The sequence below is a fragment of the Pseudophryne corroboree genome, chromosome 3 (assembly GCF_028390025.1).
Source record: "Pseudophryne corroboree isolate aPseCor3 chromosome 3, aPseCor3.hap2, whole genome shotgun sequence".
Taxonomy (NCBI): domain Eukaryota; kingdom Metazoa; phylum Chordata; class Amphibia; order Anura; family Myobatrachidae; genus Pseudophryne; species Pseudophryne corroboree.
Window position 1 is genome coordinate 35412889 of NC_086446.1, and position 14312 is coordinate 35427200.

The 14312-nt window shown below is 51.2% G+C and overlaps 1 protein-coding gene across 3 annotated transcripts in view; it reads right to left on the reverse strand.

Moving 5' to 3' along the window:
* LOC135054632 (gastrula zinc finger protein XlCGF26.1-like) overlaps nucleotides 1-14312 on the reverse strand; it is a 73834-nt gene that overhangs the window by 45517 nt on the left and 14005 nt on the right. For 2 of the 3 annotated variants that reach the window (XM_063957848.1, XM_063957849.1), the window contains exon 2: nucleotides 4855-4959. In XM_063957848.1, the coding sequence (XP_063813918.1) occupies nucleotides 4855-4915 (61 nt within the window). In that variant the 5' untranslated portion in view covers nucleotides 4916-4959. Of the gene's footprint in view, nucleotides 1-4854; nucleotides 4960-14312 lie in introns of those variants that run through there. The other variant, XM_063957850.1, reaches the window with a different exon arrangement.

Sequence of the window (14312 nt, forward strand, 5' to 3'; positions counted from 1 at the left end):
TCCATCGGGAGAAAAACCCTCCTCTGATCCGTGTCCAGAATCATGCCTAGGAATGATAGTCGAGTTGTTGGAATCAATTGTGACTTTGGCAGATGGAGAATCCAACCGTGGTGTTGTAGCACCCTCAGGGAGAGCGACACGTTCCTCTGCAATTGATCTCTCGATCTCGCTTTTATCAGGAGATCGACCAAGTATGGGATAATTGTGACTCCCTGCCTGCGCACCATCATCTCCGCCATCACCTTGGTGAAACCCGGAGAGATTCCATCTTGAATTTTTACTCTTTCAAGTACAGGTTTAGGGATATTAGATTTAAAATGGGCCTGACCGAACCATCCGGCTTCGGGACCACGAACAGGGTTGAATAGTACCCTTTCCCCTGTTGGACAAGGGGAACCCTGACAACCACTTGCTGTTGACACAGCTTTTGAATTGCAGCTAACACTACTTCCCTCTTTGGGGGAGAAGCTGGCAAGGCTGACTTGAAAAATCGGCGAGGGGGCACCTCTTTGAATTCCAGTTTGTAGCCTTGGGATACAATATCCATCGCCCAAGGATCCACGTCTGACAGAACCCAGACCTGGCTGAAGAGTCGAAGACGTGTCCCCACCGGTGCGGACTCCCTCAGTGGAGCTCCAGCGTCACGCAGTGGATTTAGGAGAAGCCAGGGAGGACTTCTGCTCCTGGGAACTAGCCGGAGCAGGCGTTCTCTTCCCTCTACCCTTACCTCTGGCGAGGAAAGACAAGCCCCGACCTCTTCTGGGCTTATGCGACGAAAGGACTGCATCTGATATTGTGGAGTTGTCTTTTGCTGTGAGGGAACAAAAGGCAAAAAGGAAGATTTACCCGCGGTAGCTGTGGCAACCAGGTCCGCGAGACCTTCCCCAAAAAAAACTTCCCCTTTGTATGGTAAAACCTCCATATGCTTCTTTGAGTCGGTATCACCCACCCATTTCTTCTTATACTCACCCGGCTTCTATCTTCCGGCTCTGTGAGGAGGACGGCGGCGCGGCTCTGGGACGACCGGCGAGGGGAGACCTGCGTTCCAACTCCCTCTGGAGCTAATGGTGTCCAGTAGCCTAAGAAGCAGAGCCTATCACGTAAGTAGGTCTGCTTCTCTCTCCTCAGTCCCACGATGCAGGGAGCCTGTTGCCAGCAGTGCTCCCTGAAAATAAAAAACCTAACAAAATTCTTTATTCAGAGAAACTCAGGAGAGCTCCCCTGCAGTGCATACAGTCTCCTCTGGGCACAGGATCTAACCGAGGTCTGGAGGAGGGGGCATAGAGGGAGGAGCCAGTGCACACCCATTCTAAAGTTCTTTATAGAGCCCATATCTCCTGCGGAGCCCGTCTATACCCCCATGGTCCTTACGGAGTCCCAAGCATCATCTAGGACTTAAGAGAAACAAAAGGAACTCCAGGGCAGAATTTGTGAAGACTCCCAATCAATGTGCGGGTTATGAATCTTGCGCCAAGGTAGGCCCAGAACTAGATTGTGAGACATCTCCGGGATCACCAGGAAGTCCAGACGTTCATGATGCCAAGCTGCAACCTGTACATTGAGTGATTCAGTACGACAGGAAACAATTCTGTTGGAAATCTGGGTTCAGTTAATTGCAGTTAGCATGATAGGCCGAAGGTTTTTAAGTTCAATCGCATCTCTTGCATGCAACTGGCAGCGATAAAGTTTCGAGCAGCTCCAGAATCCAATAATGCAAATACGGACTTAGTCGTAGACTCCGTACGGAAATGAAAGAGTTCCTCCCAGTAGAAGATTTGGTTGTGACTCCTAGCTTGACTTCTCCAGAACTAGCTAGGCTTGTCCGTTTACCAGGCGAGATTTGCAGAACTTAAGGAAATGATCCGTGGCACCACAATAGAGACACAACTTTCCCTCTTGACGATGCTGGTGTTTCTCTGGTGACAGCTGGGAGCGGTTAATCTGCATTGGCTCATCCTGGCTCGGTGGTTATGCACGTATGGGAGGTAGAGGACGAGTCTTCGCCCAATTTGCACGGCTTTGCTCATTCACGCAGACAAATGTCCACTTTAATACAAAGCGAAATCAACTCCTCGAGAGGTTCGGGAAAATCCCTGGTGACCAATTCATCCTTAAGTCGATCAGAAAGACCATTTCAGAAGGCTGTTCTGAGGGCCTCATTATTCCAACGCAATTCTGAAGCAATGGTTTGGAATTGGATCACATACTGTCCAACAGAGCGTGATCCTTGTCGGAAACGGAGTAAATCCGCAGAAGCTGTGGTGGGTCTGCCAGGCTTGTCGAAAATCTTTCAGAATGATGTAATGAACGTCGAATAATTAGAGACCAGGGCATCGGAAAGTTCCCACAGCGGAGACACCCAATCCAACGCTGATCCCTCGAGCAGGGAAATAATATACTGTATGTCACTTTAGACTTCCCCGTGGGAAAATGAGAGAGCAGCTCGAAATGCACCTCGCATTGATTTAGGAAGCCACGCCAATGCTTAGGATCACCATTATATCGGGACGGCATGTGTAGCTGGAAACGAGACTTGACTGCCGCCTGAGGCAACGCAACACTAGGAGCGTCCACCGGAGCTGGAACCGAGGGCACGGCTGAAGACAGAGTTGCTTGTATTCCATCCAGACGGTCTGATAATTCTCAAAGAAAGTGCAAAACCTGTCCATAGGCCGCCTCCTGACTCTGTACCCATGAAGCCAAATTCTGAATTGCACTCACTTCCGTGTTCTGATCCTCCGAGTCCATCTGGCCTGAATATACTGTCACAAGACTAGATGTTTGTGTACTGAGGATTTTTCTGATGGCTAGGAAGATGAGCTGGTGCAATGCCGAAGCAGGGAAGGTCGGCTATAAGTCTTCCTCATGCAGATAAACTGAAGAATCAAATTAGAGTGTGACCACAGGAAGCCGGAGGATTGAGCTGGATACAGGTTACTGGTAACGCAACAATGCACCGGGCTCTGTACCGGTTATAATGGCAATGCAACAGTGAACTGGGATGGGTACTGGTTATACTGATAATGCACAATGAACCTGGTTGTGTACCGGTCATACTGGAAACGCCAAAGAATCGGACTGGGTACCGGTCATACTGGAGCGCACAATGTACCGGGCTGGGTACCGGTTATATTGGAAATGCACAAAGAACCAGCCTCCTATGTGATCCCTATGGCAGGTGCAGTGTCTCCGTCTGTGTACGGCCTCCAATGTGATCCCTATGGCAGGTGCAGTGTCTCCGTCTGTGTACGGCCTCCTATGTGATCCCTGTGGCAGGTGCAGTGTCTCCGTCTGTGTACGGCCTCCTATGTGACCCTATGGCAGGTGCAGTGTCTCCGTCTGTGCACGGCCTCCTATGTGATCCCTATGGCAGGTGCAGTGTCTCCGTCTGTGTACTGCCTCCTACGTGATCCCTATGGCAGGTGCAGTGTCTCCGTCTGTGTACGGCCTCCTATGTGATCCCTATGGCAGGTGCAGCGTCTCCGTCTGTGTACGGCCTCCTATGTGACCCTATGGCAGGTGCAGTGTCTCCATCTGTGTACGGCCTCCTATGTGATCCCTATGGCAGGTGCAGTGTCTCCGTCTGTGTACGGCCTCCTATGTGATCCCTATGGCAGGTGCAGCGTCTCCGTCTGTGTACGGCCTCCTATGTGACCCTATGGCAGGTGCAGTGTCTCCGTCTGTGTACGACCTCCTATGTGATCCCTATGGCAGGTGCAGTGTCTCCGTCTGTGTACGGCCTCCTATGTGATCCCTATGGCAGGTGCAGTGTCTCCGTCTGTGTACGGCCTCCTATATGATCCCTATGGCAGGTGCAGCGTCTCCGTCTGTGTACGGCCTCCTATGTGACCCTTTGGCAGGTGCAGTGTCTCTGTCTGTGTACGGCCTCCTATGTGATCCTATGGCAGGTGCAGTGTCTCCGTCTGTGTACGGCCTCCTATGTGACCCTATGGCAGGTGCAGTGTCTCCGTCTGTGTACGGCCTCCTTAGTGACCCTATGGCAGGTGCAGTGTCTCTGTCTGTGTACGGCCTCCTTAGTGACCCTATGGCAGGTGCAGTGTCTCAGTCTGTGTACGGCCTCCTTAGTGACCCTATGGCAGGTGCAGCGTCTCCATCTGTGTACGGCCTCCTATGTGATACCTATGGCAGGTGCAGTGTCTCCGTTTGTGTACGGCCTCCTTAGTGACCCTATGGCAGGAGCAGTGTCTCCGTCTGTGTACGGCCTCCTATGTGATACCTATGGCAGGTGCAGTGTCTCCGTTTGTGTACGGCCTCCTTAGTGACCCTATGGCAGGGGCAGTGTCTCCGTCTGTGTATGGCCTCCTATGTGATCCCTATGGCAGGTGCAGCGTCTCCATCTGTGTGCAGCCTCCTATGTGATCCCTATGGCAGGTGCAGTGTCTCCGTCTGTGTATGGCCTCCTATGTGATCCCTATGGCAGGTGCAGCGTCTCCATCTGTGTACAGCCTCCTATGTGACCCTATGGCAGGTGCAGTGTCTCTGTCTGTGTATGGCCTCCTATGTGATCCCTATGGCAGGTGCAGTGTCTCCGTTTGTGTACGGCCTCCTTAGTGACCCTATGGCAGGTGCAGAGTCTCCATCTGTGTACTGCCTCCTATGTGACCCTATGGTAGGTGCAGTGTCTCTGTCTGTGTATGGCCTCCTATGTGATCCCTATGGCAGGTGCAGTGTCTACGTCTGTGTATGTTCTCCTATGTCATCCCTATGGCAGTCCGTACCTGACTGGTAGCACACAGGATGGAATGTGAGGAGTGTAATAAGAGAGTGTGTAAGATAAGAGATTGCTGTAGGAGAATATGTGACGCTCCTCTGTAATAAGTGATTATTACTCACCTGTGCTGATATCTGTAGGGATTTCCTCCTCCTTACACCGCTGATCTCCCCTCACATACATCTCCGCTGTCTCTATATCTTCTACAGTAATATTGGGTCTTCACCCTAAATAACACATAAACAGATAATAATACCTGGCTCCAGTGACTGAGATCACACAGTAGTACATAGGTGTATAGGACACACAGATTCCCTACACATCATACAGGGGAGAAGTCACTAATTCCATCTACCTGACCCAGCATGAGCCTGTGCCCCAACAGCTGACAGAGGAGCGCTCAGGGCAGGGCAGTAACAGTGTAGGAGACGCCGGGTCACAGGATCTGTTCTGCATGTTGTGAATGCTGATTATTTTACAAGACAAAAATCAATACCTTATTTCACCAAAGTTCAAGGCCGCTATATTTAAACCTTAACCTCTGTACAGTTCACACACCTTACGTACACAAGATCGTACCGCATGCACACTCTGCATACCTACGCCGAACGGATGTAGTAATTACACGGTTTGCGCACACAGGCCTACACGCTGATAGCACAATGCAGCAGCCCAAGTGGCTGTAAATACACTTTAAACCTTAGCAAGGAAAAGGGACATGACACCAATTGTATTTCAAAACTATGTTGGGGTCCAACCCACCAACGGTTATTTACTAGCAGGGGGTTACAACAATAATACAATACAATAAGAGAAAAAGGCTACAGTCAATGGCACATACGTTTGTTCGCCTACGCTACCCGGTCCGGTCCTCAGTCAATCAAGGTAGATGACCTTCAGAGATTGCGGGTGACCGGGCCTACAGCTGGCCTTTTATACATTTGTCCAAAACCTATACAATGGAAACTGTAATCTCTTCATCCATTGGTCACTGGGATGGTCATTTACAGTACAGGAGAGGTCATAGGTTGGTTTGAATAGGTGGGCAATGTCTGCTCCAGGTGTACTTGCAGATGGTCTCCACTGGGTTCCCGCCGAATATCAGGAGTACAGTAAATACAGTTGATATTAATATTCTGCTCCTGCGCATATTTATGCGCAGGAGGGTGCGATCTTCCGCAAACCAACACCGGACAATTTCTCTTAAAAATAAGAATTTACTCACCGGTAATTCTATTTCTCGTAGTCCGTAGTGGATGCTGGGAACTCCGTAAGGACCATGGGGAATAGACGGGCTCCGCAGGAGACTGGGCAGTCTAAAAGAAAGATTAGGTACTATATCTGGTGTGCACTGGCTCCTCCCTCTATGCCCCTCCTCCAGACCTCAGTTAGGGAAACTGTGCCCGGAAGAGCTGACACAACAAGGAAAGGATTTGGAATCCAGGGTAAGACTCATACCAGCCACACCAATCACACTGTACAACATGTGATAACCATACCCAGTTAACAGTATGAACATGTTACGCACACCAGTGCTAACAGGAGTATACCAGTGTATGAACAGAGAGGGATGCGGAGCAAACAAACTCACAGACAGTATAACATAACATACACAGAAGGTGATGGAATAACTAATAAACACAAAGTGAACGGAGAAGCCCGAAGGCTCAGGAACTGGGTGTCTCCCTAGTGTCAGGAATGCTCAGATGGAATAGAGCGGACAATGAAGCGAGATGTAGTGATTTAACATGTGGAGCACCCGAAATGATGTTGCTAAGAGCAACAGAAAAAACCCCAAAGGGTTACAAACGGGTGTGGGAATAAACTCCTTGGTCAGAGATAGAAATATAGACACAAGGAGAGTATCCACAATCCTATCCCCCACTTGCAGGGCACAGGTTCAGCTTACTGCCACTAAACTGACACCTGGACGCCCTGCACAGTGAGAGAGGATTAAGCAGGCAGGACTGAGAGTACAGCCGCAAACCTGCAGGGTTCACAGAATAGCAAAAGAACCCCAGCAGGTTAAACAACTGACTCCAGTCCTACTGCTAGGTCCGGATTGGCAGAATGAAGTACCGAATCCCAAGGCCTATATGCAGTAAGCAACAAGTAAATACAAAGTCACACAGTACTAGCTAATTCTCTGGAACTGACTAACAAACAAAGATTCAGCAGCATTTGCCTAGCCTGAGAGGATGGTTTATCTAGCAGGTGCTGTCCACGCCCCACTCAGACCTCACAGACTGTGAGCACAATACCAGCGCCGGATTCCCTGCCGTGCACAGAGCCTGTAACCACTGCACAGTGAAAACCCGGACCGGAGTATCAGCTGCGCTCAGGTTACTTCGCTAACACTTGCCTCCCGGTTGCCATGGCGACGTGAAAGCACAGAGCAGGAGATCCTAACAGTACCCCCCCTCTGACGAGGGGTCAAAGAACCCCTACCACCGGGTTTATCGGGGAACTGCGAGAAGAAAGAGTCTGGGGGCATGAAGATCACAACTGCGCACCCACGACCGCTCCTCCGGGCCATACCCCTTCCAGTGCACCAAAAATGACAGCCGACCCCGAACCATCTTGGAGTCAAGAATCCTTTCAACAACAAACTCCCTCTGACCCCGTATCACAAGAGGAGAAGGTCTTCTACTGGAAGAAGGATTACTAACCGCCAGTTTTAAAAGGGAACAATGACATGTTTTATTGATACCCAATGAACGGGGCAGATCTAACTGAAATGCCACCGGATTGATAACCCTGGTGATCTTATAAGGGCCGATGAACCGGGGGCCTAACTTATGAGATGGCTGTCTCAACTTCAAAGTCTTGGTGGACAACCAGACGAAGTCTCCTAATTTGAAGCTGCAGGGTCTTCTCCGCTTATCAAAAACCCTTTTGGTCACTAATGACACAGACACAAGGGCTTTCTTCACTTTCCTCCAAATACCCCTAAGGGCCAAAACCACAGAGGAACCACCAGGCGTGGACTCCAGGGGGTCAAAAGAATTGGTTTTAGGATGATGCCCATACACACAAAGGAAGGGAGAGATCCCTGTAGCAGAGTGAGCAGCGTTGTTATAGGCAAACTCCGCCATGGACAGATGAGCAACCCAGTCAGTATGACACTTGGAGACATAACACCTGAGGAACTGCTCCAAGGACTGGTTCACCCTCTCAGTCTGCCCATTAGACTGTGGATGGTAGCCTGACGACAAACTCACAGAAATCTGGAGATCAGAACAAAATGCCCTCCAGAATTTGGCCACAAACTGGGATCCACGGTCAGAGACCACATCAAGTGGCAACCCGTGGAGGCGCACAACATGCTGCATAAATAACTCGGCGTCTGGCCGATGGCAACCCAACCAATGGAACGAAATGCGCCATCTTCGAAAACCTGTCAACGACAACCCAAATGGCTGTCATCCCCGAGGATTTGGGCAAGTCCACCACAAAATCCATGGAAATGTGGGTCCATGGCTTAGATGGAATAGAGAGTGGATGTAATGGGCCGACAGGAACCCCTCTAGGAGTTTTATTCCGGGCACAAACGTCACATGCCCGAACCCACTGATCCACATCCCTAGCCACCGAGGGCCACCACACTGCCCTAGACAGCAACTCCCGAGTTCTGGCAATACCCGGATACCCTGCCGACCTCTTGGCATGGAATTCCAGGAACACTCGCTGTCTTAGCCTAGGAGGCACAAACAAGAGACCTACCGGAGGGTCTGGAGGAGCCTGCTCCTGTGCTCTAAGGACTAATGACAAGAGGTCCTGGGTAATGCCCACTTTAATACATGATGGGGACACAATGGGTAATGGCTCCTCGGTGGTCTCTTGGACTGGAGCAAAACTCAGTGAGAGCGCATCAGCCTTGATGTTTTTTGACCCAGGGCGATATGTTATCAAAAAATTAAAGCGAGCAAAAAACAAAGCCCATCGTGCCTGCCTGGCATTGAGCCGCTTCGCTGACTCTAAATATGCCAGATTCTTATGGTCGGTGAGAATTGAGACCACAAACTTAGCCCCCTCAAGCCAGTGTCTCCACTCCCCGAGTGCATCCTTTATAGCCAACAATTCCCGGTTACCCACATCATAATTCATCTCGGCAGACGAAAATTTACGGAAAAGTAAGCACAGGGATGAAGGCGATTATCAGACACCCCCACCTGAGAGAGCACTGCCCCAATACCTATCTCAGAGGCATCCACTTCCACCACAAAAGGACGCTCCGGATCTGGGTGTCGCAGCACGTTGGCCGAGACAAATGCCCTTTTGAGACGGGCAAAGGCCGCTTTGGCCTCACAAGACCAGTGAGCAACATCTGCCCCTTTCTTAGTGAGTGCCACCAAGGGGGCCACTATAGACGAAAATCCAGCAATAAATCGTCTATAAAAATTCGCAAAGCCCAGAAAACGCTGAAGCGCCTTCAAACTACTGGGCTGCACCCAATCCAGGACTGCCTGTACCTTAGAACCCTCCATTTGGAAACCTTCTGAGGAGATAATATAGCCTAGAAATGCGATTTGCTGGACTTCAAATTCGCACTTCTCCAGCTTCGCCCCAAGCTGGTGGTCTCTGAGTTTCTGGAGGACTAAGCGTACATGCTTCTGATGTTCCTCCAGGGAATGGGAGAAGATTAGGATGTCATCTAGATAAACAACTAAGAATCTATCCAAATATACCCTGAGCACATCGTTCATGAATTCCTGGAAGACTGCCGGGGCATTACAGAGCCCAAAAGGCATCACCAAATATTCATAATGCCCTGAGTGGGTATTAAAGGCAGTCTTCCATTCATCCCCCTCTCTTATTCGGATTAGATTGTAAGCACCGCGTAGGTCAATCTTAGAAAAAATGGTGGCAGTACGAAGCTGGTCAAACAAAACCGAAATGAGAGGCAGTGGGTACGAGTTTTTAATCGTGAAATGGTTCAATTCCCTGAAGTCGATGCAGGGTCGCAACGAACCGTCCTTTTTACCCACGAAGAAGAACCCCGACCCAACTGGGGACTGTGAGGGTCTGATAAATCCTTTAGCCAAGTTCTCCTGAATGTACTCTGCCATAGCCTGAGTCTCAGGACGTGACAGGGAGTACAACCTGCTCTTGGGAAGCTTAGCATCCGGCAACAAATCAATGGCACAGTCATAGGGGCGATGGGGAGGTAGTACATCCGCAACTTTTTTGGAGAACACATCCGCAAAATCTGCATAACATCCTGGCAATCCTGGCAAACTTAGCTGCGAGAGCCTGACTGGAAGGCTCAAGCAACTCCTGAAACAATCACTACCCCAACTAAGAATCTCCCCAGAGACCCAGTCAAATTGAGGGTTATGGGCCCTTAACCAGGGTAACCCCAAAACCAATGGGGCAAAAGAACAGACAGTCACATAGAAAGACAATTTTTCAGAGTGTGTGGCTCCAATAAACAAAGGAATTTGGCTGGTGCAGGAGGTAATTTTACCCTGGGACAATGGTTCCCCGTTTAACCCACAGATCTCAATCTCTGATGCCAAAGGTACTGAGGGAACAGAGTATTCCAGGGCGAATTGACGGTCCATGAAAACCCCATCGGCCCCACTGTCAACAAAGGCCTCAGTCTTGACAGTTTGGCTGAGGATCTCCAAAGTCACCGGAATGAGAAAGTCTTTTTGGGAAATTCTGACTTCTGGCCTGACAGGATATTTCCAATGCCCCTCAGACCACCCCACATGCCCCATCAATGCTCCTCAGTCCACCCCACGTGCCCCGTCAATGCCGCTCAGACCATCCCACATGCCCCATCAATGCCGCTCAGACCACCCCACATGCCCCATCAATGCCACTCAGACCACCCCACGTGCCCCATCAATGCCGCTCAGACCACCCCACGTGCACCATCAATGTCGCTCAGACCACCCCACGTGTCCCATCAATGTCGCTCAGACCACCCCACGTGTCCCATCAATGCCCCTCAGACCACCCCACGTGTCCCATCAATGCTCCTCAGACCACCCCACGTGTCCCATCAATGCCCCTCAGACCACCCCACGTGTCCCATCAATGCCCCTCAGACCACCCCACATGCCCCATCAATGCCCCTCAGACCACCCCACATGCCCCATCAATGCTCCTCAGTCACCACACATGCCCCATCAATGCCGCTCAGACCACACGACATGCCCTATCAATGCCCCTCAGACCATCCCATATGCCCCATCAATGCCGCTCAGACCACCCCACATGTTCCATGAATGCCCCTCAGACCAACCCACATGCCCCATCAATGCCACTCAGACCACCCCACATGTCCCATCAATGCCGCTCAGACAACCCCACATGTCCCATCAATGCCGCCCAGACCACCCCACGTGTCCCATCAATGCTCCTCAGTCACCACACATGCCCTATCAAAGCCCCAGACCATCCCACATGCCCCATCAATGCCACTCAGACCACCCCACATGTCCCATCAATGCCCCTCAGACCCCCCCACATGCCCCATCAATGCCACTCAGACCACCCCACATGCCCCATCAATGCCCCTCAGACCACCCCACATGCCCCATCAATGCTCCTCAGTCCACCCCACGTGCCCCATCAATGCCGCCCAGACCATCCCACATGCCCCATCAATGCCGCTCAGACCACCCCACATGCCCCATCAATGCTCCTCAGACCACCCCACATGCCCCATCAATGCCCCTCAGACCACCCCACATGCCCCACCAATGCCGCTCAGACCACCCCACATGTCCCATCAATGCCGCTCAGACCACCCCACATGTCCCATCAATGCCCCTCAGACCACCCCACATGTCCCATCAATGCCGCTCAGACCACCCCACGTGTCCCATCAATGCCCCTCAGACCACCCCACGTGTCCCATCAATGCCCCTCAGACCACCCCACGTGTCCCATCAATGCCCCTTAGACCACCCCACGTGTCCCATCAATGCCCCTCAGACCACCCCACATGCCCCATCAATGCCGCTCAGACCACCCCACATGTCCCATCAATGCCCCTCAGAGCACCCCACATGTCCCATCAATGCCGCTCAGACCACCCCACATGTCCCATCAATGCCCCTCAGACCCCCCCACATGCCCCATCAATGCCGCTCAGACCACCCCACATGTCCCATCAATGCCGCTCAGACCACCCCACATGTCCCATCAATGCCGCTCAGACCACCCCACATGTCCCATCAATGCCCCTCAGACCACCCCACATGTCCCATCAATGCCGCTCAGACCACCCCACGTGTCCCATCAATGCCCCTCAGACCACCCCACGTGTCCCATCAATGCCCCTCAGACCACCCCACGTGTCCCATCAATGCCCCTCAGACCACCCCACGTGTCCCATCAATGCCCCTCAGACCACCCCACATGCCCCATCAATGCCGCTCAGACCACCCCACATGTCCCATCAATGCCCCTCAGAGCACCCCACATGTCCCATCAATGCCGCTCAGACCACCCCACATGTCCCATCAATGCCCCTCAGACCCCCCCACATGCCCCATCAATGCCGCTCAGACCACCCCACATGCTCCATCAATGTCCCTCAGTCCACCCCACATGCCCCATCAATACTCCTCAGTCCACCCCACATGCCCCATCAATGCTCCTCAGACCACCCCCCCCCCCCACATGTCCCATCAATTCTCCTCCTGCCTCCAAATCCAACTTTGCCTATGCTCAGTTCCTTCACTACCTTCCATGGTCTCATGTGTACAGTCACAAACATAACTTGGAGACAGAGTAAGGCTGGTCAGTAATGTGCTCTGCAATGACAGTACTATATAAACTCTGTGAAGACTGTAAACTTGTGGGACTTCTATTTCACAGTTCTCATGACAAGTTGGGAACCAGCAGAAGTAACATGAACTCTGGACAGTACGTGGTGGTGATGCTGGTTATTCTGTGTGGGACCGTTTACTCTCCTGGTTGTTGTGCTCCCTCTGGAGGGCTGTCGTCATTTTTGTCCATACCTGCCCAATCACGTCAGGGGAAGTAAGATGAGAAAGAGATGGTGGGCTCTGGAGCTGGTGGTGGTAGTAGGTCACCCTGGGCATGCCATGTAACTGCTGTCAGGGAACATCGGAAATGGCAACAGCCCACCTCCTCCTCAACCACCCCTGCTGTCACTGCCTTCCACTGCATGCTGCTGCTTAGGGTCCCAGAGCCTGTCTGCTTAGACCAGATGACATGGAGTCCAGAGGCTGGAGTCACTTGGTCCTGGGCTCCTCCAGAGTCTGGACACCAGTCTTTGCATGGAGCCCAGCCCCAGTCTCTCCCCATGTACAGGCTGCAGTGACCATGCCTGTGATATTGAGCGAGATATCCAAAGACCTCCCTCTTATTCTATGAATAGTGTGCGGCCCATCTTCTTGGGGTTGGGGTTATGGCTGAACGCGCGTACCTTCACTCCTTCTACTCCCAGTCTGTGTTGGCTTGCTTCATGAGAAGTGGAGGTGCAAAGCGCAAACAGGCACTCGCACACAGGGCGGGGCACATATTGGCATGTAAAACATGGACAGGGTGTGGTGCCCAGCTAAAACAGCTTAGCGGGAATGTTAGGTCCCATTTAGATCAGGATTGTCCCGCTGAACTGGATACTTCCTATAGCCATGAATCAGGAGATATTTTGAAGAGACACCACGAAAATATCATCTGGAGCAAAAGATCTATCAAACAAGCAACCTATCATGTATCAAAATTCATCAGACATAATCTAATTTTCTCTGCCAGCATAGGTGACAGGAAAATTCCCTTTGTAGGAGACCTTTACAGAGACTGGCAAGACCTGCAAGCCGTAATTGATCAACAGTGGAAATGTGTAATGTTGGATACTGATCTTAAAATAAGATTTTACTCACCGGTAAATCTATTTCTCGTAGTCCGTAGTGGATGCTGGGAACTCCGAAAGGACCATGGGGAATAGCGGCTCCGCAGGAGACTGGGCACAACTAAAGAAAGCTTTAGGTCACCTGGTGTGCACTGGCTCCTCCCACTATGACCCTCCTCCAAGCCTCAGTTAGGATACTGTGCCCGGAAGAGCTGACACAATAAGGAAGGATTTTGAATCCCGGGTAAGACTCATACCAGCCACACCAATCACACTGTATAACTCGTGATACTATACCCAGTTAACAGTATGAAAACACTGAGACTCTCAACAGATGGCTCAACAATAACCCTTTTGTTAACAATAACTATGTACAAGTATTGCAGACAATCCGCACTTGGGATGGGCGCCCAGCATCCACTACGGACTACGAGAAATAGATTTACCGGTGAGTAAAATCTTATTTTCTCTAACGTCCTAGTGGATGCTGGGAACTCCGAAAGGACCATGGGGATTATACCAAAGCTCCCAAACGGGCGGGAGAGTGCGGATGACTCTGCAGCACCGAATGAGAGAACTCAAGGTCCTCCTCAGCCAGGGTATAAAATTTGTAGTAATTTTGCAAACGTGTTTGCCCCTGACCAAGTAGCAGCTCTGCAAAGTTGTAAAGCCGAGACCCCTCGGGCAGCCGCCCAAGATGAGCCCACCTTCCTTGTGGAATGGGCTTTTACTGATTTAGGATGC